The following is a 24,810-nucleotide window of genomic DNA, read 5'->3' as shown; positions in this document are numbered from 1 at the left end:
GTTCAGAGTGTGTAGGATGTAGGGCGTAGGGAGCGAGGTGGAGTCCTGCTCGTGTTCTGATTCAGCTCGTCGGTATGAAGTAAAACCGGGAGCGCTGTTTAATTTCACACCCTGAGCAGCACACGTCAATAGGGACGCGGGGAAGCGATTTGGGACGGAGCCCGTGGCTGCCGGTAAAGATGGCGGCGTTGCGCAGGATGGTGTCGGTGCTGGCGAGCAGATCGGCGGCTCGGTTCGGGGAGAGAGCGCGCGTGAGGAGCGGCGGGGCTGCGGCGGTGGGAGTCGGGCTCGCAGCCGGTGGAGCGGCGGTGCTGTACCTCAGCTACCGGGGAGCGCGCGCCGGAGTCCGCAACCGCGCGCCCGTGCTCGCGGAGGAGCCGGTAAGAAGCGCTCGCGCTACCTGTAATAATAATAATAATAATAATAATAGTAATTACGGCACCCGTTAAAGCGTTAATACAGATCCTCTATATGGAACCTTTAAGCGCACGTGAGACATTAAATTCATGTCGGTAAATTATGAATCAATTAAAGGGTCAATTTTTTCCAAAAGAGGAAAAAAATAAAGGTGTTAAAACCATACCAGTGTAGGACTGTCCTACAGGAGACACCACACACACACACACACACACACACACACACACACACAGAGTAATATGGTAACACAATCCAGCCCTGCTGAGGAACATCACACCCCCCTGACGCTGATTATTTTCCTCCAGTACAAGGCTTTGTTCAGGAGAGAACGACACCGGAGACGTTTTTATCCGTTTCTAGTTACGATAGTTACTAGTTAACGAGACAGTTCATGTTCTCAGTAACGTTCCAGCAGTTGTTCCTTCACTATCTCTGACAGTTACAAAGCGCTGACACTGGAGACTCCTTCCATAACGTCTATCTAGATGTCTCTCACTGTCTCATCGGCTGTAGGAATCAGCTGTTGCTATAGCAACCATGACAGATTAGAACAGGTGGGTTAATATAAACCTGTGACTTGTTATAGCAGATAATTGATCATCACCTGATGACCAATCAGAATCCAGGATTTGAAGGTGTTCTACATCAGCTGTAGTGTTGAGTATGGAGTAACAGCTGTATGAAAGATATGTGATGTAAGCTTGGTCCCGCCCCCTTTCACTGTGTTTCGCATCTAATACAAACAAAACTTGCTCTGGGACATTGACCGGAAGATCGTGGTTCAAGCCCCAGCACCGCCAATCTGCCACCGCTGGGCCCTTGAGCAAGGCCCCCGACCCATCCTGCTCTAGGGGCACTGCATCATGGCTGACCCTGTGCTCTGACCCCAACCCTCCAAGGATGGGATATGCGAAGAAAGAATTTCACTGTGCAGTAATATATATGTGACAAATAATTAGCGTTGAGCTAAATCTGAAACTGCTCACGTGTTTCAGTGCAACAATCTGGATTCTGATTGGTCAGCAAAATCACAAGCACCTGTTCTTCTACATTATGGTTGCTATAGCAACCTATCACTCATTGACAGGGACTCGTATGTTGGATGCTAATAATAAACAGGAGTCTCCAGTGTCAGAGGCAACACTCGCTTTCCCGACATCTGACTAGCTTTAACAGGAAATATTAAACATAATAATAATTAAACAATAACACGCTCGGTATTTTCCTTTTGCCCTGGGACACTCCCCCAAGGTGTTAGCACAGGATTTCCCTTGCTTTGTGAACGCAGCTATTTTTATTTTGAGGAATATTTCTGGACAGACAAGTTCTGAATGCTTTAAAGGTTTGTAATATTTCAGTGTGTGTGTGTGTGTGTGTGTGTGTGTGTGTGTATATATATACACTCGCTACACACTGACGTCTCAAAGTAACCCGAAAACAGCTGACTCAGAGTTCTGCATTCAGGGGGCGTGGCTAACAGTCATAGATAATGAGAGAGAAATATTTAAGACCTGACAGGTTTACAGGTTTATATTTTAAAAGCTAAGCTTTAATATAGGAAAGAGTTTTTAACTTCTAATAATCGCTTCTGCTTGGAACCTGTTTTTATTTTTTTTATTAGTTATTTAATTGAATTATTGAAAAAAATGAGAACTTTTTAATGTTTTAATAATGATACATACAGCTGAAAGCACACACTGGATACAGTGATGGTGTGTGTGTGTGTGTGTGTGGCCAACCCGACAGAAGCGGCATTTGGACCTGGAGGATGGAGATGTGTACATGTCGTCTCACGAGCACCACTTCCGGCTCTTCAGCTCTCTGGAGTACGAGGGTCAGCTGTACATGACGCCTCAGAACTTCATCGAGTCAGTGACCATGAGCGAGCCCAGGAGTGAGTCCAGCTTTCCCTCTGAGTCCCTCTCACTGTGTTCATGTAGTGCAGCTTGTTCTGTTTTCTTCCTGTGTGCTCCACATCTGAGGCAGGTATTCCAATAACAGAGGACTGGCTCAGGTGCGTCGGTGAGTACAGACTCAGGTGCGTCGGTGAGTACAGACTCAGGTGCGTCGGTGAGTACAGATTCAGGTGCGTCGGTGAGTACAGATTCAGGTGCGTCGGTGAGTACAGACTCAGGTGTGTCGGTGAGTACAGATTCAGGTGCGTCGGTGAGTACAGACTCAGGTGTGTCGGTGAGTACAGACTCAGGTGTGTCGGTGAGTACAGATTCAGGTGCGTCGGTGAGTACAGATTCAGGTGCGTCGGTGAGTACAGATTCAGGTGCGTCGGTGAGTACAGACTCAGGTGCGTCGGTGAGTACAGACTCAGGTGCGTCGGTGAGTACAGATTCAGGTGTGTCGGTGAGTACAGATTCAGGTGCGTCGGTGAGTACAGATTCAGGTGCGTCGGTGAGTACAGACTCAGGTGCGTCGGTGAGTACAGACTCAGGTGCGTCGGTGAGTACAGACTCAGGTGCGTCGGTGAGTACAGACTCAGGTGCGTCGGTGAGTACAGACTCAGGTGCGTCGGTGAGTACAGATTCAGGTGTGTCGGTGAGTACAGATTCAGGTGCGTCGGTGAGTACAGATTCAGGTGCGTCGGTGAGTACAGACTCAGGTGCGTCGGTGAGTACAGACTCAGGTGCGTCGGTGAGTACAGACTCAGGTGTGTCGGTGAGTACAGACTCAGGTGCGTCGGTGAGTACAGACTCAGGTGCGTCGGTGAGTACAGATTCAGGTGCGTCGGTGAGTACAGACTCAGGTGCGTCGGTGAGTACAGACTCAGGTGCGTCGGTGAGTACAGACTCAGGTGCGTCGGTGAGTACAGACTCAGGTGCGTCGGTGAGTACAGACTCAGGTGCGTCGGTGAGTACAGACTCAGGTGCGTCGGTGAGTACAGACTCAGGTGCGTCGGTGAGTACAGACTCAGGTGCGTCGGTGAGTACAGATTCAGGTGTGTCGGTGAGTACAGATTCAGGTGTGTCGGTGAGTACAGATTCAGGTGTGTCGGTGAGTACAGATTCAGGTGTGTCGGTGAGTACAGATTCAGGTGCGTCGGTGAGTACAGATTCAGGTGTGTCGGTGAGTACAGACTCAGGTGCGTCGGTGAGTACAGACTCAGGTGCGTCGGTGAGTACAGACTCAGGTGCGTCGGTGAGTACAGACTCAGGTGCGTCGGTGAGTACAGACTCAGGTGCGTCGGTGAGTACAGACTCAGGTGCGTCGGTGAGTACAGACTCAGGTGTGTTGGAGCTGGTTATTGCAGTGAGAAGTGAAGCTCTCCTCCTGGAACTGAGTCTTAAAGTCTTTCAGTGACTGGAATGTAGATGTTTCTATATGTGTGTCCTGGTGTCACATTTTATAGTACAGAGTCAAACAGCTGCAGGGTAACCATACATACACACACATACACACACACACACACATATACACACACACACACATGCAAACGCACACACACACACACACATGAAACCAGTTCTACATATTAAATAATGGATCGATAAAATAGTTAATTTAAAGATTACAATATTACTATATTCTTTCAAAATTATTGTTTATTCACTATTTACTGTATTCTCTCTCTCTCTCTCTCTCTCTCTCTCTCTCTCTCTTTCTCTAGGTAAGAAATCATGGCGATCTCTCAGTAAACAGGTGCAGTATTAAACCTCTTCCTGTTTTGATCACATGTTACATGTGTAGGACTAAATACACACACACACACACACACACAAAGTAGCAGATGTATGTTTTGTAACAAAAAACGTAAAAATATTGAAAATAAATCTGTGGAAATCTTTTTGAAAAGTGTGCTATAATAGGCAGCTAGCATATTTAACATGCTAACTAGTACAACCTATAGTGGAGCTAGTGCTAATTATTATTTTTTAATTAAATGTCTAGCGTGTTCTTTTTGTGACAGGAACTGGAGAAGATCCTCTCTGAGACTCCTCCAGTGTGGAAAGGAAGTTCAACCCTTTTCCGGAATCTAAAAGAGAGAGGTGAGAGTTCTGTGAGCCGCTCTGGTTCAAGCTCTGAATGAAAATCTAACCTAGCGAGTGTAGAAACTCTGCTAATTCTAGATTATAATTCTGCTCTTGTGATTAGCCAAGCAGGCCGTGTGCTTTGTCCATTTCTAATTGTTTTACTCTAGCTTCAGATGAGCGCAGACTCATAAATTAGCTAATCAAGTGGTTGGTGTTTCAATTAAGATCATCAGCATAACACAAAAATCACATTTTTCGTTTAACTCGATGACCTCACAGCATGGAACCAGTCTTATCTGAGATTACTGGTGCTAACCTGCTAGCTAGCCTTATAACTAACTAAGCTAACATCAGTAATAAATGAAATAAGTTTTGTTTGTTAAATATGATAATGTTATATTTTGAAATTCCCACTTGAACAAATCTACTAAGGTCAGCAGCAGACCGCTACGTAGCTAATCATATCTTTAAAAAAGCAAATATTTAGTATTAGCAGTTACCAGATCAACTAGTTAGCTCAGTTAGATACATTAGCTAGTGTTAGTCATGAATAAAGTCTTTCAACTGCGCTAATGTTAGCACTTCATGTAGGACTAGGATTGCAGATTTGCATGTTCATTGCTTTGTTAGCATATGCTGATTACACTGAAAGAGGGCGGAGCTTAGGTTAAGTTTGATCAACAAATGTTTTTTTTAGCCTGTTAGCTTTTTTCACTCATGTTACAACTTGTGCGTAAACAACATACAGCAGATCAGTAGCTAATGTTTAGATATATAATTTGCTTATCACGATATTTAGCCGGATTTTGATCAAGGTTTCAAATATCAAGCAGTAGTAAAATGTCCTTAGCTGTCATGCTAGCTAAAGTCCTCTTAAAAGAGAACAAAATATGGTTTGGGGTTTCTTGTTTATCAAATGTTACAGATTCTTCTGGGGTGATGTGATGAAGTAAAAATGTAATTATACTGTATGTCGCTAATCATCGGCTAGTTACTGACCAACTCGCTGTCACGCATGCTAAGCTAACCTCCCTGTGGTCCTCCACCCAGAGTTTTGCTCTGTTTAACTCTCAGCTTGTTGCGTAGCAGCCTGTGTGATCCCACACTTTGCCTGTATTAACACTGAATCTCTCCCTCTTACTGTCTCTCTTCCTTTCTTACTGCTATTCATCATCTCTCCGGAAGCTGGCAGCGTTCCCGAAACCCAAATTGAAAAAAAGAAAAAACACAAAGGAATGTGAATTAAATAAATAAATAAACATGAGGAAGATCACTGACACGAGAGCTGCAATTAAAGCATTTGCTGCCGGGGTGATGGTAGCAGACTGGCTAATTCCCCGCGGTGATAATTACACACTCGCTTCACACAGGCGCTAACCGCAGCGGGATGGCTAAAAATAAACCGCATGGATTCCATAAACCACATGGATTCCAGTCTTTTCCTTTTATAATTATCATATTTAACTGCAGCCTCGTAATCCGCACCTTTTCCTTAACATGACTGATGCCGTGTTATGAAGACGAAAGATGGAATCTGGTTCGAGTCTAATGGAAAGGTGTGTGTGTGTGTGTTGTGTGTGTGTGTGTGTGTGAGAGAGAGAGAGAGCATCTCCAGAGGCTGATTTCCAAGGAAATGGATCCAAGGAGATCGCTGTAAATACAGCTGAACCTGAGAAAGGTTAACTCTTTCAGGATCGAGGTGGAGACATGCACAATTTCCGCCATGCTAGCCATCCAACCCAAAGTCTTACAATATACACTATATTGCCAAAAGTTTTGGGACACCCCTCCAAATCATTGGGTTCAGATGTTGCTTTTCCTGTCCCAACATGACAAAGCAGAGTCCTGACCTCAACCCCATAGAACACCTTTGAGATGAATTAGAGTGGAGACTGTGAGCCAGACCTTCTCGTCCAACATCAGTGTGTGACCTCACTAATGCGCTTCTAGAGGAATGGTCAAAAATTCCCATAAACACACTCCTAAACCTTGTGGAAAGCCTTCCCAGAAGAGTTGAAGCTGTTATAGCTGTAAAGGGCGGGACAACTCCATATTACATTCATGTGCATGTGAAGGCAGACGTCCCAAAACTTTTGCCAATATAGTGTATCAGTCAGTTCAGCAATGATCTGGTAGTTCTTTGTTCCTTTTTGCATCCTGCTAAAGGCTATGGCTAGATCAGGTCTTCCCCCTGACATACCTTACTCGAGGTAATAAATCCTAAAGATAGAGTCTAGCTTTTTTAGGAGATACTAGAGCCATCACTGGTAATTTTGTGAATCCCCACCTGACCACATGATGGTATTAACCACAGAGGGTGAAGGCTAGCATGCACTTCCCGTTACAGATGCATGATTGACAGTAATGCTTTTAACGTAATCTTTTCCCAGCCATTTTGATGATCCCCAGTTGATCATAAAAAAACAAACATTAATTGCAGTTAATATTAAGTGGGGATGTGAGTTTGAATCCCAGGTCCACTAAGCTGCCACTGCTGGGCCCCTGAGCAAGGCCCTTAACCCTCAGTTGTATAAATGTAAGTGTCTCTGGATAAGGACAATAAATGGCTGAATTGTAAGTGCAGATTATTTATCAGGAGGGTGGGGTTTAATTTTCTGTCTTAGTTACATGGTATTTAATATTGTCCTCTTGAGGTTTTTGCCCATTCGACACCTCTTGGGATCTGGTTTGAGAAGCATCATTTGATCGGAAGGTTCCCCTGTTTGGTAAATGAAGTCCTCAGACTTGAGGACCATCTGAACAGGTCAAATAATAGAGAACAAGAAATCTTGGCGTTGGTTCTACACCTTGAGGACATCAAGAAGCCTGATGTTTGATGGCTGTGCATGTTTGTCTGTTTGTGTATGGGAAGACCAGGTAGGTATCATCCCCCTGCTCTGGTAAATGGACTCGTGTTGGGTTCCTCACCCGCAGGCGTAAAAGACCACTGGTCTGAAACATTCGGCTCATTCAGCCAGAACTATCTGTAACCCTGCTACCAATACATGTAGAGAATGCTTTCAGTGGCTGTGTAGGGGGTAATGTATCCCTGTCTTCTACCCTCACTACCAAAACATCCTCAAGAGTGTCCATCGTGTATCCTCTTTCTCACGAATGCTTGAGTAACTTCGGCAGTCCATCCTGGAGTGTTTGGGCCAGAAAAGGCCTCATGCTTTCTGTTCGCAGCCGAGAGAAGGTTTAGATCTTATCTCCTGAAAGGACATCCCTTTGTAAAACTAGCAAAGATTTCAGTTGAAATGCCCATCATGTGATCCTGTCAAAGCAGGAGAACCGTTGGAGAGAGGAGGCAGAGGAATGAGAAAAGACTCAAGGTATGAGAGATGAGGCTTATTGGTGTGTATTACTATCCTTTATCAAAAAAGTGACCCTTTGATTATCTTTTACAGGCATCATTTCTTACACGGAGTATCTCTTCCTGCTTTGTATCCTGACCAGTAAGTATCAGAATTTTCATTCTTTGCCTCCTGTTTTTTTTTTTGTTTCTTCTCAATGTTTTTAGACCCTCTCAGTTTCACCAGACCTTGTTTACTATATCAAAGACAAATCACAAAAACCTAAACTTTATAAGCTTATACTTCATGGTCTGGGAGACCCAGACAATTTCCACCCACACTTTCATCCCTCAGCGAGACACGTAGAAAAGACAATTTTTTCCACCTCCAAGTTATCAACATCAAGCAGAGAAAATCAACCGTGTCGTTTATCAAACCAACTGAACTGTTAGGTTCCAGAAATCAGCAGTTCTGTGGTATAACTGCTTTTATAACTGCTTTTTAAAAAAAATAATAAGTTCTCCACATTCTCTCTTCTGAAATAGCTCAGACGTTATGAAGTCGTCGAGCAGCATCATTAAAGCTTGTGTCTTCACCCTTTTCATGGTGCGCCGAAGCGCTTCACTCGGCACGTCCTCTAGAACACGGCGACCCAGACTTTGACATGCTGTTCCCACGGCAACGTAACACCACAGAAAGACATGTGGCCCTCGACAAGGTCAAAAACACACCTGGAGGAGGTGATGAAAGGTGGTGTTTGGTACGAAAGGAGAGCTAGAACTGAGGTGCACTTCAAAGTTGGAATTAGTGTGGAGTTGCTTTGTGGATGTAGAATTTCATGGGATTGCAAAACAGGCAGATGTGAGAAGATGTTTAGACCTTTGTCACTGACACTGGGGACTCCTTCCCATCTCCTTAAAGACTACAGTATTCAACAGGGCTGTGGTATGAGGACAAAATGTAACACTGTCCTTGTACTTCACGACTATAGATAACTGGGATGAGTTTCTAAAATTCCCCTACTGTCCTGGGACAATACAATCATGCCATGAGATAAGGAGTCTTCTTGGCTAATGCTTTATACATATGACATCATAGTAATACACATTATCACATTATGAAAGCTGAATCTATGCATATGACTCACGTCTTTTCCTCAGAGCCTCATGCTGGCTTTAAAATAGCCTTCAACATGTTCGATGCCGACGGCAACCAGATGGTGGACAAGCAAGAGTTTCTGGTGGTGAGATAACCTGACTTTTTCTCAGTTTACAGTGACCCAGTTCTAGACCTTTTGAAGGACAAACAGTGGAATTCATGCAAGTCCAAAACAATTACTTAATGGATTTTCCAAAACAAGGAACTAGAGCTTTACTCACAATCAGATCTAAAAAAGCAATTCTCCTTAACTCTGTGGGGTACTTTGGTATTGTTGATCTTCTGAAGCAGATTAATAATTTGAGATTAGCAATGGAAGCGCCTGTGCTCATACCACGTTCTGTCCCACAGCTTCAGGAAATTTTCCGGAAGAAGAACGAAAAGAAGGGACGCAAAGGAGACGCAGAGAAGTCGGCTCAGCTGGTAAGGGTCTGGATACCAGGTTCGGTCAATGGTTTTATGTTGAAGATGAAAGTAAACAGCATGGTGTATGACAGAGAGAAGGTCAGCTATGTGATTGTAATGAGACCAGGAGATCAGACATTTTGGTTTGGAGTTGGGTCTTTCCACAAAATTATATATTTGGGTTGGGAGTTAGGTCAGGATATGGAAATTCAGGTCAGGATATCAGAAAAATAACAGTAGTTTGGAGATAGTCTGGAGGTGGAGATAAGAGAAAGGGTAAGAAGATCACATCCAGTGATGGATGATCTGGGATCACTGGAAGAAATGTTTTGCAAAAAGAAAATGGACTCCATCAAGACTCAGTATGAGGGTGTTGGGTCAGGATGTGGATTTTAGATCAAGTGATTGGTGTTGGAAGCTTTAGGTTCCTCGGTATGATCCTGAGTGCAGGTTGGATGGACTGACCCATAGTCTATTCCTGCTTTGTGCTCAGTGTTCCTGGGATGGGTTCTGAATCCACCGTTGCTCTGCTGAGGATGAATCAGTTACTGAAGATAAATGAGAGGACGGATGATGGATGATGTTGGCTCATGTGATGGATTTTGAACGAAGAGATGGTCAGGATCAAGAGAAGGACAGTGGTTTAGGTGATTGCTGCTGAATGTAGAGATCATTGTCATGTGGAGACATCCAGAAATGGTCTTGGGTTGGATGAGTGATGTCCATAATTGAGATCTAGATCAGATTTGAGAGCTTGAGTAAAGGAATAGGAGATGGGAGATGGATGTTGGGATCAGCTTACGGATAATAATTTGGAGATGACGGTAAAGTGGGTAGTGTTGTCTATTCATGGTTCCATGGTCTTCTCTATGAGCATGAGCTTGAGATACTGCCTGTGCGCTTCTTCTGGGTTCCCCAGGTTCCCTCATCTCAACCCAAGAACATGGCAGTCGGTGGGTTCGCTCTGTCACTTTGTGTCAGAAGAAAATGTTTTTGGAAAAAAAGAAAAGAGCTGCTCTTGAGTAAGGAGATGTGTGTGATGTTGGGAAGATCCATCATTTCTTGTTTACCTCCCATATGGGAGATGATTATTGGCCTGATGATGGAAGTGAGGCGAAATTGCTGCCATAAAAAGGAAGATTGTTTGTTGTGTATCAGGGAGATGATCCAGAGTGGCCACCTGAGGGTGATGATGGAGTGATGCTTTATAAAGTCGGTGATCTAATCGGCAAATGACCTCGTGTTTATCAGGTAGAGAATCCCTTTAATATTTGATGGACAGATGACATCATCATGGATGCTGGTCTTGGGAGGGAAATGAGACAAATGTTCAGTAGTGTTCTGAGGCATTAGCGTCTGGCACGCAGACATGCTGATAAGACCCTGATGTTTTTATACCATGACTCAGGAATGCTCTTTAAGCTGTTATAAACCCCATATGACTGCTTTGTTATGTGTGTATCGTGGATCCCCATAGTAATCCTCATGATTTGCTGAACTGGCTTGTGTTTATATTTTTGTGAAAAAAAGATCGAGTAACGAATGCAAATGTTTTGTCTTTAACCACTTGGCCTGTTCTAATGAGTGTGTGTGTGTTCATCTCCTTCCTCCTTCCTCTTCCTCCTCTGCCTTCTCTCCGAACGCCACATAGAGTATGCAGCTCTACGGATATCATGTCGCCCCAGGCACTAGCGTATGTATCACCACCACCACCACCACCACCTTGTGCCCTCTGACCTTTGAGCTTGTGTGTTAGATGTGAAACGAAGGTGGGAAACAGGACGAGCGCGTGGGAAAAAAAAATCGACGAGCAGCGGCAGGGCCTCCCGATTGACCTTCAGGGGTCAAACAATTTGTTTTTGTTTTGTTTTGGGCTTTTTTTTTAAAGTAACTGTTTTGACCCTGATTGACAGGAAATTAAATTCCCATTGATCTTTTTTTTTATTATTCGTAAACAAGTCCAGTGCAAACTTCATCAGAGACGCTTTGAGCGATTGGAGCCGAAACACAACAAAAGCAAAATGTGTTTTCTATTGAGCCACTGCACGGGTGTTTTTAAAGCACTTAGTCCACCTCTGTGACCTTCGATCTCACACACACACACACACACACACACAGACTGATTCTGTCGATTTTCAGCATAGTGGCTGATGTTATGAAACAGATCACTGTAGAGAAGAGGACGTGATGAAAGTTTTAACGATATTTATTCTGTATTTGAGGTCCACGGATTCGATTGTGACGAATTAGACCTGCTTTAAAGCTGATGACCCTTCCACTCAACACTAACAAACACTAACACTTAAGATTCATCAAAAAAAAGACAGACAGGTGACCAGCCAAACATGTGTAATAAATCAGCCCCCCGTGCAGGCGTTAGCTCTAACCACCCTCTTCTTTTCACATTTTCAGTGTGCACTCATTTCTCTTGCTCGCGTTTACTAACCCACTAACGGCCGGCCCTGTGCTGCCGACCCTCCCTCAGGTGTCGAAAAAAGAGAGCCGAGAGGAGTGTGTGGCGCGGAGCTACTGGGACGTGTTGAGACGAAGCGCCAGCCAAGCGCTCTTTTCTGACCTGGCAGAGGTACAGCTTCAGCCCTCACTCTCTCATCCCTCGCTTTTTTCATTCATCATCGAGCACATCCCCGTCCACGTAGGTGCCAGGTCCTGCTCTAACACACCTGATTAAACTCCTCAGACGCTTCACCGAGTCAAATCCAGTGTACTAGAGCGGGGGAAGGGACACGTTCCTGACTGTTCGGACTGAACGTGAAGCACTGGTAGGATTTGATGGAGGTGTCCGAGTCTGTTCCTGCAACCTAATCAGCTTAAGTGCAATCATTAAAGTGCTGTCCAGTTCAAAATAAAAATATCTAGTGGACGCAGGAAGTTCTGCCACTGAGAGAGGATTAAAATCCAATCGTGAGCAATACGGGAAACCAAACCATTCTCTATCAAACAATGTTTCACAAATAATTACATTCTAAAATGGCACAAAGAAACAAATACACTATATAGCTAAAAGTATTGGGACACCCCTCCAGATCAGTGAATTCAGGTGTTGTTTTTCAGGGGTTCGGCTCGGCCCCTTAGTTCCAGTGAAAGGAACTCTTAATGTTTCAGCTTCATACCAAGACATTTTGGACAATTTCATGCTCTTTGTGGGAACAGTTTGGGGATGACCCCTTCCTGTTCCAACATGACTGCACACCAGTGACCAAAGCAAGGTCCATAAAGACATGGATGAGTGAGTTTGGTGTGGAGGAACTTGACTGGCCTGTACAGAGTCCTGACCTCAACCCCATAGAACACCTTTGGGATGAATTAGAGCGGAGACTGTGAGACAGACCTTCTCGTCCAACATCAGTGCCTGACCTCACAAATGTGCTTCTAGAGGAACGGTCAAAAATTCCCATAAACACACTCCTAAACCTTGTGGAAAACCTTCCCAGAAGAGTTGAAGCTGTTATAGCTGTAAAGGGCGGGACAACTCCATATTACATTCATGTGCATGGAAAGGCAGACGTCCCAAAACTTTTAGCAATATAGTGTAGGTGATGCCAAGAGGGTAGAAAGTAGGGATATGGAACCAAATGACAAATTAGAATCATTTCTATCCGGACCTTCAGCTTGAAAAACACACTTATTATAAATCTACAGAACTGTGAAACGTTACAGGTCCAGACGCTCAGCTAAACACCACTTTATACAGAGATCCCGTGAGTTCTGAAACCTGGCGCTGATATCAGACAGCAGATAAGCGACTGGGACGCGATGACGCGTGTGTGTGTGTGTGTGTGGAGGAGCTTTAATGACGAGGAAACTGCAGCTTAATGACACTCCTGAGCCGTACATCTGCCCTTTATTTACCCAGTCTGTTACTCACAAAGAGTGTGTGTGTGTGTGTGTGTGTGTGTGTGTGTGTGTGTGTGTGTGTGAAAGAGACAGTAATTCGAGATCCCACTCCTGCAGATGACACACTTCCACAGGATTGTTTGTATTATTGACTGCACGCTCTCAGATGAACACTTAGACAGCGTGTGTGTGTGGTGTGTGTGCGGGTGTGTGTGTGTGAGCGGCTGATGAGTGTGTGTCTGAGTGACTGCATGCGAGTGGATGTGTGTGGAAGTGTGTATTAGTCATCCTGCTAATCATTGTTTTTCACCTGCAAGATCAAAGGCTAAAAGCCCTCCAGTGATGACTCCGCCCCACAGGGGGGGGCGTGGCCGTCTACGCTGTAATGCACCGATGACTTTGTAGTAGCAGTTTCCAGGAACTGTTATGTAACGCTTCTTACATCAATCTTCCAGGAAATAGAGAAAAGGGGAAAAAAATAGTGATTGTAAATAAAGAAGTAAATAATTTTGCTAAAGTATTCCGTGGTTCACAAACATCACTAGAACATGAAGGAAGCCTTTAAAGCGGTAACGTTTTATTGAGGCGGCCATCTTGGGGAACCTAATTCAACATGGCTCCTCGGTCAGGTTTAGAGCATGTAGACTCCGTAAGCCCCGCCTCCAACATTTGAAAGGCGGAGTTGTTGGAATCCTGAGGTAATGTAGATCAAATTTAAATAATGAATAATAATGGATAATTCATAGAACTATTTCTTTGAAGGTGGTTCAGATCCCAGGACCATGTGATACATATGACTAAATAATAATAATAATAATAATAGATGTCATTTTAATATCTTCATGAAGTCTGATTGTTTTCTGATTTTGGGACGTAGCATTTTGGCTAGTGTGTCTGCTGACGGTGTCTGTGATGTGTAGCACCATGTTCTCCATGATTTCATGTCTCACCTCAAACACTGTATGTTCCTGTCTGATTCCTCTGCTTGAGTCCACCGTTCTTTCTCTTTCCTAACCGGTTTCTCCTGGGATAGGATTTTAATCTGGAGGTATCGCAGAGGCATGGACCACCGAAGCTCTGCTCTTGTTTGGCTTGAATGCATTGAAAGCCCTTTGAGGGGGCGTGGCCAACTAAGATTAGCATGGCAGGCTCCTCCTATATCTCAGGCTCAGGGGTGTGGCATGTGTAGAGATCAAGCCTGCACTCTTACATTGAGAACCCCTTGACGGCTTCTTCGGTTCTTCTGTTTTATGTAGGACAGAACGGTTCCTGATTAGAAGAAGAACGTTTTCAGGAGGCGGAGAGAGACCATCTAGACCTCGTGAAGAACCTTTCTGTGCTCAGTTTGGTCCTTTAAAAAGGTTCCTCGCTTCCAGAAAAGGTTCTTCTCTGACAGGGACGCTGTTTTCAGACTGCTGTAGAGTTCAGTGTTTGAAGGCTGAAGAACCCTTAAGGGCTCGCAAAATCTTAAGAGTGCCCCAGAAATATTTATCGGTCAGATTTTTTTCAGCTGCATAATGTGTTTTGTTCCTACGACAAACTCAAGCCTTTTCCCTTTGTGTTTATTGTATAGAGCGGAATGAAGAGAACAGTAGAGCAGTTTAATTCACATTCAATTCAGCATTTCTATTAAAATAAATCAATTGATCTTCACTTCACCCCCAGGCTCCACTGTTTATTGGTACAGAGACCTGGGTCTTCTGGGGTGGAAGACCTCATTACTGTATGGAAAAAACGTTTAGGGAGAGACAGAGAGAGAGAGAGAGAGAGAGAGAGAGAGAGAGAGAGGAAGGAGGAAGGTTTTATGTGCAGCAGGAAAAAGGTGGACTCTATTCACCTGTTCACACATCGGCATTTATGTGTGAATGCAGCCTGAAACGCATGGCCTGTGGTGTCTTCATGCATCTTCTGGTCTGTTAACGCCCACCATTGTCTCCGTCTGCGTCTGAGTCTCTGTCTGTGTCTCCGTCTATGTCTCCATCTTTGTCTGTGTCTCTATGTCTATCTGTGTCTTTGTCTCTGTCTCCACCAGTGTCTGTGTGTCCGTCTCTGTTTATGTCTCTGTCTCTGTGTCTCCATCTCTGTCTCCATCCCTGTGTGTGTCTCAGTCTGTGTCTCCTTCTGTGTCCCTGTCTGTGTTTCCTTCTGTGTTTCTATCTGTGTCTCTGTTTCTCTTTTTCTGTCTGTCTCCATCTGTTTCTGTGTGTTTCTCTCTGTGTATGTCTGTTTTTTTTCTGTCTCTCTGTCTCTGTGTGTTTCTGTGTCTCCGTCTCTGTGTGTCTCTGTCTGTGTACCTGTCTCTGTTTATGTCTCCGTCTCTGTGTCTCCGTCCCTGTCTGTGTCTCCGTCTCCTTCTGTGTCCCCGTCTGTGACTCCGTCTCTGTCTGTCTCCTTCTGTGTCTCTGTTTCTCTCTTTCTGTCTATGTCTCTGTTTCTGTGTCTTTCTTTCTGTCTGTTTTTTTTCTGTCTGTGTCTCTGTGTGTTTCTGTGTCTCCATCTCCGTCTGCTCAGATTTATGGGGTTCCTATTTTACATTAATGCATTTGTTTCTCTGTCTTTGGATGTCTGTTGCTCTTGTATTTGTCCTGCACTCGTCCTGCGATCTTTATCCCTCATCTGAATGGTATAAAGATCTGTGCACTTTGGTGAGGCTGAATGCACTGAACGAAGCAGAACCCCTGACCGGCATTTCGGATTGCTCTGCACCCATGACGGACAGCCCCCTTTATCCGGTGATCTCAGACCATGATGTTATCACTCACTGCTTTCTTTTCTTTCCTGCCCCACCCCCTTTTTTTGGCCATCTCTCTGACCAGCGCACGGACGAGGGCATGACTATCGACACCACGCTGCTCATACACTTCTTCGGGAAGAAAGGCAAGGCAGAGCTGACGTTTGAGGACTTCTACAGGTATCTGATGAAACACAAACATCCAACACTCTCACAGTCTCTACATGATCTCTCATTCACACAAAATACATGATTTTTATTTTGCTTTCACATTTTAACAGATTCATTTACATTCAATAATTTACCTCTTAATGTCATCATCACCATTACAGCTGTTCTGAAACAGTACGATTACATAATCTCACATTTACACTAAATACTCTTACATTACATTGCTGTAATTTGCTTCTCGCATTTAATCCAAAATGCTCTCGCTTTCATAAATTTCCATTCGCATTGCCTCAGAATCTCTCATGATTCTCTTTTTATTTTATTCTGAGTAAATGCTCTCACTTTCACCAGTTCATCTCCCACATTCACAAAAACGCCTCTCGTGTTCACAAATTCACCTCTCGCATTTATGAAAAATGCTCAGACATCCATGAATTGTTTTATTTATTTATTTATTTTTTTACAAAATTTTAACATTTACTCTCACATTCACATAAGATTCTGTCACATTAAAAAAAACCTCTCACATCTCAAATATTAAATTTACCTCCAAATTGTTCTCACATTCACTCCTTTACCTCTCATATTTGCACAAATTGCTTTCTATTATTTCTCATACTGACTTATCATGCAAGTCTACAGATTCGTGCCTGTCACAATCACATCAGATGCTCTCTCATATTTTTATGTTCTAATCTTACTTTTTTTTTATTTAAATTCTATTTCTTATATTTTTACATTTTTCATTTAAATTCTATTTCTCATATTTTTATATTCTACTGTTGCCTTTCAATTTAAACTCTATTTCTTATATTTTTATATTTTAAATTTAAATTCTATTTCTTATATTTTTTTATATTCTAGTCTTACTTTTTTAATTCTATTTCTTATATTAATTTCTAGCCTTACATTTTTAAGTAAATTCTATTTCTTATATTTTTATATTCTAGTTTTACATTTTCATTTAAATTATGTTTCTTATAGTTTTATATTCTAGTTTCACATTTTTATTTAAATTCCATTTTATATATTTTTCACATTTTTTATTTTAATTCTGTTTCTTATATTTTTATATTCCACTCTTACCTTTTAATTTAAATTCTATTTCTTATATTTTTATATTTTAAATTTACATTTTCATTTAAATTCTATTTCTTATATTTTTATATTTTAAATTTAAATTCTATTTCTTATATTTTTATATTCTAGTCTTACTTTTTTAATTCTATTTCTTATATTAATTTCTAGCCTTACATTTTTAAGTAAATTCTATTTCTTATATTTTTATATTCTAGTTTTACATTTTCATTTAAATTATGTTTCTTATAGTTTTATATTCTAGTTTCACATTTTTATTTAAATTCCATTTTATATATTTTTCACATTTTTTATTTTAATTCTGTTTCTTATATTTTTATATTCCACTCTTACCTTTTAATTTAAATTCTATTTCTTATATTTTTATATTTTAAATTTACATTTTCATTTAAATTCTATTTCTTATATTTTTATATTCTATTTCTTACATTTTTTTTATTTAAATTCTATTTCTTATATTATTATTTTCTAGTCTTACATTTTTAAGTAAATTCTATTTCTTATATTTTTATATTCTAGTTTTACATTTTTTTTATTTAAATTCTATTTCTTATATTGTTATTTTCTAGTCTTACATTTTTAAGTAAATTCTATTTCTTATATTTTTATATTCTAGTTTTACATTTTCATTTAAATTATGTTTCTTATAGTTTTATATTCTAGTTTCACATTTTTTATTTAAATTCCATTTTATATATATTTTTTTTTACATTTTTTATTTAAATACTATTTCTTATATTTTTATATTCTAGTCTTACATTTTTATTTAAATTCTATTCCTTATATTTTTATATTCTAGTCTAACATTTTTATTTCCATTAAAGGACAGTCAAACATTTCACTACAGGTCATACTGTGTATGATTGTGTTTGTGACAAATAGAATTTGAAAATTGAAAAATTGTTAGCATGAGACACTAAATGCAAACGCTTTTTCTCGGACATGTCTGGGATTTGAAATAAAGATTAATCTACAGATTATAGATCATCTTCACTTCATGACACATTTTCATTTCCAGTAGGAATTTAAACCCGGTTCTTTCTCTCAGGTTCATGGATAATCTCCAGACAGAGGTGCTGGAGATCGAGTTTCTGACCTACTCCAAAGGCATGATCACCATCAGCGAGGAAGATTTCGCTCGCATCCTCCTGAGATACACCAACGTAGAGGACATCCGCAGCTACCTGGAAAACGTGCGACAGTCCATTCCTGATGAAAAGGTGTGGCCAAGCTGGAGTTTTTCTTCTTTTTGGAACGTAACCAAATTCTCCAATCTTTCTGATCATCCCACGCTTCAACATCCTCACACACTTAACACCTGAACGCTCCGCCGCACTGTGTGTGTGTGTGTGTGTGTGTGGGTAACCCCAGCTTGTAAGCCACAGTGTAATCTTACATCTCTTCCTGTCACCTCTGCCCCCTGACTCCACTCCTCCCCTTTGTTCTTCTGAGTGATTGACAGGCTCCTGCCCCAATAGTATCATGTTCAGCTCGCTCAGACGATCTCGCTAGTTCTTCTCGGGGGAAGTGGATGTTTTGACATGTTGACATGAGGCCTTTTGTTTCTCGTGAAAGCACCGAAGTGAGAAATTCATGTTTGAATAGACAAAAGAACGTAATAACACAAGATTTTACACCAGAACTTTCATTAAAGTGACAGAAATTTCATTAAAACAGTGAAGATCTAATATAATACAATGCTAACTGCTTACTCGAGAGATAATTCTGTGTATATATATGTATATATATATATATATATATATATATATATATTTTTTTTTTTAAGAAACCAAAATAATACACTATATTGGCAAAAGTTTTGGGACGTGTGCCTTTACCGGATAGAAATGATTCTAATTTGTCATTTGGTTCCATATCCCTACTTTCTACCCTCTTGGCATCACCTACACTATATTGCTAAAAGTTTTGGGACGTCTGCCTTTCCATGCACATGAATGTAATATGGAGTTGTCCCGCCCTTTACAGCAATAACAGCTTCAACTCTTCTGGGAAGGCTTTCCACAAGGTTTAGGAGTGTGTTTATGGGAATTTTTGACCGTTCCTCTAGAAGCACATTTGTGAGGTCAGGCACTGATGTTGGACGAGAAGGTCTGTCTCACAGTCTCCACTCTAATTCATCCCAAAGGTGTTCTATGGGGTTGAGGTCAGGACTCTGTGCAGGCCAGTCAAGTTCCTCCACACCAAACTCACTCATCCATGTCTTCATGGACCTTGCTTTGGTCACTGGTGTGCAGTCATGTTGGAACAGGAAGGGGTCATCCCCAAACTGTTCCCACAAAGAGCATGAAATTGTCCAAAATGTCTTGGTATGAAGCTGAAGCATTAAGAGTTCCTTTCACTGGAACTAAGGGGCGGAGCCCAACCCCTGAAAAACAACACCTGAATGATCTGGAGGGGTGTCCCAATACTTTTGGCAATATAGTGTAATTGGTTAAATTCATATTTGTACATTTTTACCCCGTTTTAAACCTTCTCTTCTTGTGTCTCTTGTATTTTTTTTAACAATTTAAATGCATACTGATGGCAGAAACTAGTCAGAAACACCAGAACGTTAGCATTTCCCTCAGATGTTTTGCTAAAATAAGAGTACATTAGACTAAAATGATAATTTAGTACATTTAGTGTTTACTGCTAACTTCTGAGGCTTCATTAGTTTGGAAAAACATTTGCCTAACCACTGAGCTACTCAGGAATAAATAAATGAATAAATTTGGCAGCAGTGTGTGTGTGTGTGTGTGTGTGTGTGTGTGTTGACTTTAAACTGAAATAAAAGGTCGTTCGGATAAAAAACGTTCCTCGACAAAATGCCAGCGCCGCCATTGTGTGTTTTTCTGAGTCATATCTCGATCCCATCGTTTCAGTTGGCTTCTCACGAGCAGCTGAGCTCGCGTCGGCCTCGGCCTTTCATCACGCTATTCATCGTTACAGCGGTTTTATCTCTGTGGATCATTGTAATGCTGACATACCGCTGAAACATTGCCGTTAAACCCTCACAATACACCAGGCTTGGAGATGTTGCGTGTCTGAATGAACCATTCCAGATGATTCTGCCTGAAAACGCAGGACTAGCGTTTAACATTGTTATCTAAATTGGTTTAGCATTTAGTATATAGCTGATATATGAATATAATGGACAAGAAAATATATGTTTCCTTGTCACTGGCAGATGAGCGAATGCTAGCACTAACTAAAGGTGTAAGCAAAAGTCAGTTGAATGCTTGCTAACATTACACTAACACAATACCACCTACGCTGGTCTAATTATCATACAAGTTGAGTTAAAAAGCTTCAAACAATGGCTAGTTATGATGTCATATGATCAGGTTTGTGATTGGATAATAATTTGTCTTCCATTCCCCACAGGGCATCACCTTCGAGGAGTTCAGGTCTTTCTTCCAGTTCCTTAACAACCTTGAAGACTTCGCTATCGCTATGCAGATGTACAACTTCGCCAGCCGTTCCATCGGGCAAGGTTCGGGTCGCTTTTCTTGGGAAATGTTGGGCGTGTAAATGGGATTCCTGAAGGTGAAGCTGACATACCGGTTGGTTAATGGGTTAAAGTTGCGAGAACAGTGTTGCTAGGCAACCGAGGTACAGGGACGCCACTCGGAAAAGACGGATTTGTCGAAAAACATCCTCTAAACATCCTCAGAGGTGTTGATCGATCACTCGAAAAAGATTCAGTGTAACTGGAATTACCCTTTCTAACCACAGTTTTGGAAATTAAAGTGGTTTAATGCATTAAAACATCTATAAAATATAGATTAATAGTATTTAGCTAGCTAGCATATAGTCATACATCTTTAATGTGAACAGTAAAATGTCAGATTAGCCATCCAAACATTACACAATCAGCAAGAATATTAATATTAATTGCTAAGAAAACACACCACTATCCTAAAATAAAGATACTTCTTTAGCTAGCTAGTAGAAATGACCACATAAATAAGACAACACTATTAAGAATATCAACATTTACCTCAGATGTGTTGGTGAATTACTAAAAATATTAATTATGGTTAAAATAAGTTAATATTTCAGCTAGCTAGCTAAAACTTTTAGAACAAAGGAACAGTGGAAATGAGACAAAACAGTAACGTTTACCTCAGATGTGTTGTTTAATTACTAAAAAATATGAATTATGGTTAAAGTCAGGTTAGTATTTCAGCTAGCTAGCTAGCGTATGACAGTTAAGGCTTTTATAAAGGTACAAGGACAGTGGAAATGAGACAAGGCTATGAGGAACATTAACATTTACCTCAGAGGTGTTGTTTCATTACAACAAAATATTAATTATGGTTAAAATAAGTTAATATTTTAGCTAGCTAGCTAGCTAGCATATGACTTTTATAAAGAGACAGGAACAGTGGAAATGAAACAAAATGGCAACATTTACCTCAGATATGTTGTTTGATTACTAAGAAAATATTCATTATGGGTAAAATAAAGTTAATATTTCAGCTAGCTAGCTAGGATATGATGTTTATAAAGAGACAGGGAGAGTAGATACGAGACAATATAGCAACAATTACCTCAGATGTGTTGTTTAATTATTAGCAAAAGACTAAAAAGACACAATAATTACACGTACTGTTAATCATTGTGATTGATTAATTACTTCATTTGTGTGTGTGTGTGTTTGTTAGATGAATTTGGGAGGGCGGTGTACGTAGCCACGGGCCTTAAACTCACTCGCCACTTAGTGAACACCATCTTTAAGATCTTCGACGTGGATCACGACGACCAGCTGAGCTACAAAGAGTTTATCGGGATCATGAAGGACAGACTGCACCGCGGAGCCAGGGTGAGAGGGTCGTTACTACAGCTCTACTGCTATCTAGTGGTGAATAATCATAACTCCAGCTACACACCATGACGCTGAACCAGTGTGAATCTGTTCTCTGGATGTGTGCAGGGTTATAAGGATGTGGAAAAGTTCACTTCCTTCAGGTCCTGTCTGAAGAAGGAGCTGGCAGGAAGATAAGTACACACACACTTCCTCTACCTTCTCTACAGTGTTAGCACCTGAGCTAACAAGCACGCTAACACGTTTGTGGTCAAGTGTAGCTGTATAACCAAGTTCATGTGACCTTCCACCGAATAAATGTTCCTGTGGCGGTTCTTTAAATACACAGGTATATAAGCAAAACAAAGTGGCTAACGTTCTGAAAAGGAGCTAGTTAGCATTGTCGAAGGAAAGAGCAGCTAGGAATGTAACAAATGTAGTGAGCTAGCATCTTACGTGTTAAGGTAGTTAGCATGATAGCTATAAAACCGAGTAGAAAGCATTCTCTGGGATGAAAGGAAGCAGTTTTAACTAGCGGAAGTCAGCTAGCGTTCTGGAAAAAGAGTAAAATTAGTGATAAATAAATGCAACCTTAAGTTAGCATTTTTTTTTTTTAGAAAATGCTAAACTTGAGAGTGAGAAATCTAGCCCCTACGCAGATCATTTCTTTTTTGCAGTTCTAAGAAGTCTTATTTACATCTCACGCTACCAAGTAAGATATAAACTTTACTCTAGATTTAGCGAGCGAGCGTTTTACACAAGACAAGATTTAACCGCGAGCTGTGATTGTGCACATGCTAACATGCTAGTAATGGACTTCTTTCTGTCATAACAACGTCTCGACCTTTAAGTATATGCTATAACTTCCCTCTAATTTTAGCGACCGCATCGGACAAGCGTTTAGAGGAGACGAGATTTAAACGCAACCTGTGACTGAGTACAAGACAGTGCGTGCATGCTAACATGCTAATAATGGACTTCTTTCTGTCATAATAACGTCTCTGTGTCTCTCGTGCACCAGGTGAGCGGTGAATCGGTCCTCAGCTGTCTGGAGGAAGGATCCTTCGTCATCTTCATCGTCATCTTCGTCACGATCTGAAGTCTTCCGTGGAGCGTCTGCCGAGACGTTTCTTCTTTCTGCATGTTCTGCATGACTCTCTTCGCTTCTCTCAGTACTTCCAGCGCGGGAATTGGGTGTTAAATGATCAATAACTCCAGCCAGCAGCACACTGTGAAGAGATCTCTGTTTAAAAAACGCACACAGATCACCGTCCTTCCTAAACCTCCGCGATTTCTGTCTATTATTTATATCGTTATTAGCAAATTGTGACACTGGATTACGTTCTGAAAAAAAATCTGCTGATATTTTCCACCTGGACTCATGTTACTTATTTACTCCAAATCTAATGCTAGCTCAAGCATAGCTACGAATATATTATGGAATTTTGTTCTCAATTCCGATTGGTCAGGAGGCGTATTAGCGTTTCTGTAGTAACGGATCATTCACAGGCGAAAGGAGCGACAAACAGATTCATAGCGCTTTATTAATTAACAAAAATTTAAATAAAAAATGACGGTGTTTACTTCAGAGTAAGGAGATGTTTATTTAACATTTTTTACGGAAGGAGTCTCCAGTGTCAGGAGGAAAACTGTTCCAATTTCGTTCTCAAGAACAATTAAATATAGAGGCTGGGGAGCAAACGACTGTTATAGCTGCTATAGCGTAAGCGATAACGTAAATATTTAACGTTAAATGTACGTATAAATGGATGAATAGTGTGGAAAATTTATTAATAAATAAAATATTGTTTTATTGTAGTTGCATGAAGAGGAATAAAGCACTTGAGGCTTTGCTGGTGAGAGAAATGAATCACCCTGGTGGTGTGGTGGTGGTGGTGGTGATGGGGGGGAGGGGGTGGTGGTAAGAGGAACTCACTCGCTCTTCTATTAATTATAATGAAAGATGAAAATACATTGAACCCAAAGTGCCTGATTAGAGTGAATAAAAAATCCTGATTAGTTTCAATCTAAATTCTTCAATTCTTCTCTTCAGATGCTTTAATCAGACTCTTAAATGGTTGTGGTAATCTATGGACCAGTAAGAAACATGACCTGAACATGTGAATGTGGATTTTTTTTTTTTCGCGTATAAAAATCCGAGACCTGCATGTGACACTGTGAACTGCTGAATAATGACCTTAAAATAATCAGCCAGTTTCTCCACTTCCAGTTGTTTCACTTCCAGTTTGCGCTCGAGCCTGCGGTCACTAACCTTTAAAAAAGAAAGAAAGAAAGAAAGAAAGAAAGAAAGAAAGAAAGAAAGAAAGAAATGCCTGAATGATGGATATTTATACGGCATACTGAATGAAGGTGTTAGAATAATTTTTCTCCTTGTTCTCACAGTTATTACCGGGATATGAAGTCTGAATATGATCTGAATGCTTTACTTAACTTATTGCTGTTCAATAAAATAAAAAGAAAATACACAAAATCCTCCTTTCTTCACCCTGCAGCCTTCATTATCAAATTAAAATGTTTTGGAAATTATTTGTAGATTTGTTCCTGTGAGTTTTGCATCAGAGAAATAGCAATAAAGCTGATCCTACCTGAACTCTCTAACTGCGTTACGGAGATTATTTATCGACTGACTGAGAAACAAACTTCAGTTATAACTTCTTTCGAAACACAAGACAACATTTAGCTAGCTAGTAATTTTTTAAAAATATATATATTCCACAAATCCGGATCAGGATCATCAATGCTAGCTAACTTACGACTCCTCGAAGCTAGCTCCGGAGCTAGATAGATGCGGTTAGACACGTGTTTAAGGTTGTTTGTGGTTTCTTAGTAAATTCTAAATAAATTGTGTGGGTTTTTGTTTAGTTTTATTAA

General features: G+C 41.1%; 1 protein-coding gene across 4 annotated transcripts; it reads left to right on the top strand.

Moving 5' to 3' along the window:
- On the top strand, positions 1 to 24,804 carry micu3a (mitochondrial calcium uptake family, member 3a). 4 transcript variants are annotated; one of them, XM_058385107.1, is made up of 15 exons: positions 2 to 380; positions 2,164 to 2,311; positions 4,037 to 4,068; positions 4,337 to 4,415; positions 7,808 to 7,855; positions 8,854 to 8,936; positions 9,203 to 9,274; positions 10,908 to 10,949; positions 11,742 to 11,840; positions 15,928 to 16,022; positions 18,160 to 18,331; positions 20,496 to 20,604; positions 21,779 to 21,936; positions 22,048 to 22,112; positions 22,937 to 24,804. In XM_058385107.1, the coding sequence occupies exons 1-15, from the start codon at positions 180 to 182 to the stop codon at positions 22,941 to 22,943; spliced, it is 1,410 nt and encodes a 469-aa protein (XP_058241090.1). In that variant the 5' UTR covers positions 2 to 179; the 3' UTR covers positions 22,944 to 24,804. The 4 variants fall into 4 exon arrangements, with proteins under 4 accessions (XP_058241091.1, XP_058241090.1, XP_058241093.1 ...); XM_058385108.1 differs by lacking the exon at positions 22,937 to 24,804 and having other exon boundaries at positions 1 to 380; positions 22,048 to 22,116; XM_058385109.1 differs by lacking the exons at positions 10,908 to 10,949; positions 11,742 to 11,840 and having other exon boundaries at positions 7 to 380; positions 22,937 to 24,798.
- The last annotated feature ends 6 nt before the right edge of the window (positions 24,805 to 24,810 follow it).

Source organism: Hemibagrus wyckioides, linkage group LG29 (assembly GCF_019097595.1).
Source record: "Hemibagrus wyckioides isolate EC202008001 linkage group LG29, SWU_Hwy_1.0, whole genome shotgun sequence".
Taxonomy (NCBI): Eukaryota; Metazoa; Chordata; class Actinopteri; order Siluriformes; family Bagridae; genus Hemibagrus; species Hemibagrus wyckioides.
The sequence above is the reverse complement of the archived record's forward strand: the minus strand, read 5'-3'. Positions and strand labels throughout refer to the sequence as shown.

Bases quoted from the DNA above. Each gene is read 5' to 3' on its own strand.
- micu3a (XM_058385107.1), top strand. From the start codon at position 180: ATGGCGGCGTTGCGCAGGATGGTGTCGGTGCTGGCGAGCAGATCGGCG. The intron at 4,069-4,336 runs GTGCAGTATTAA...TTTTTGTGACAG, and splicing joins GGCGATCTCTCAGTAAACAG to GAACTGGAGAAGATCCTCTC. The intron at 8,937-9,202 runs GTGAGATAACCT...TCTGTCCCACAG, and splicing joins ACAAGCAAGAGTTTCTGGTG to CTTCAGGAAATTTTCCGGAA.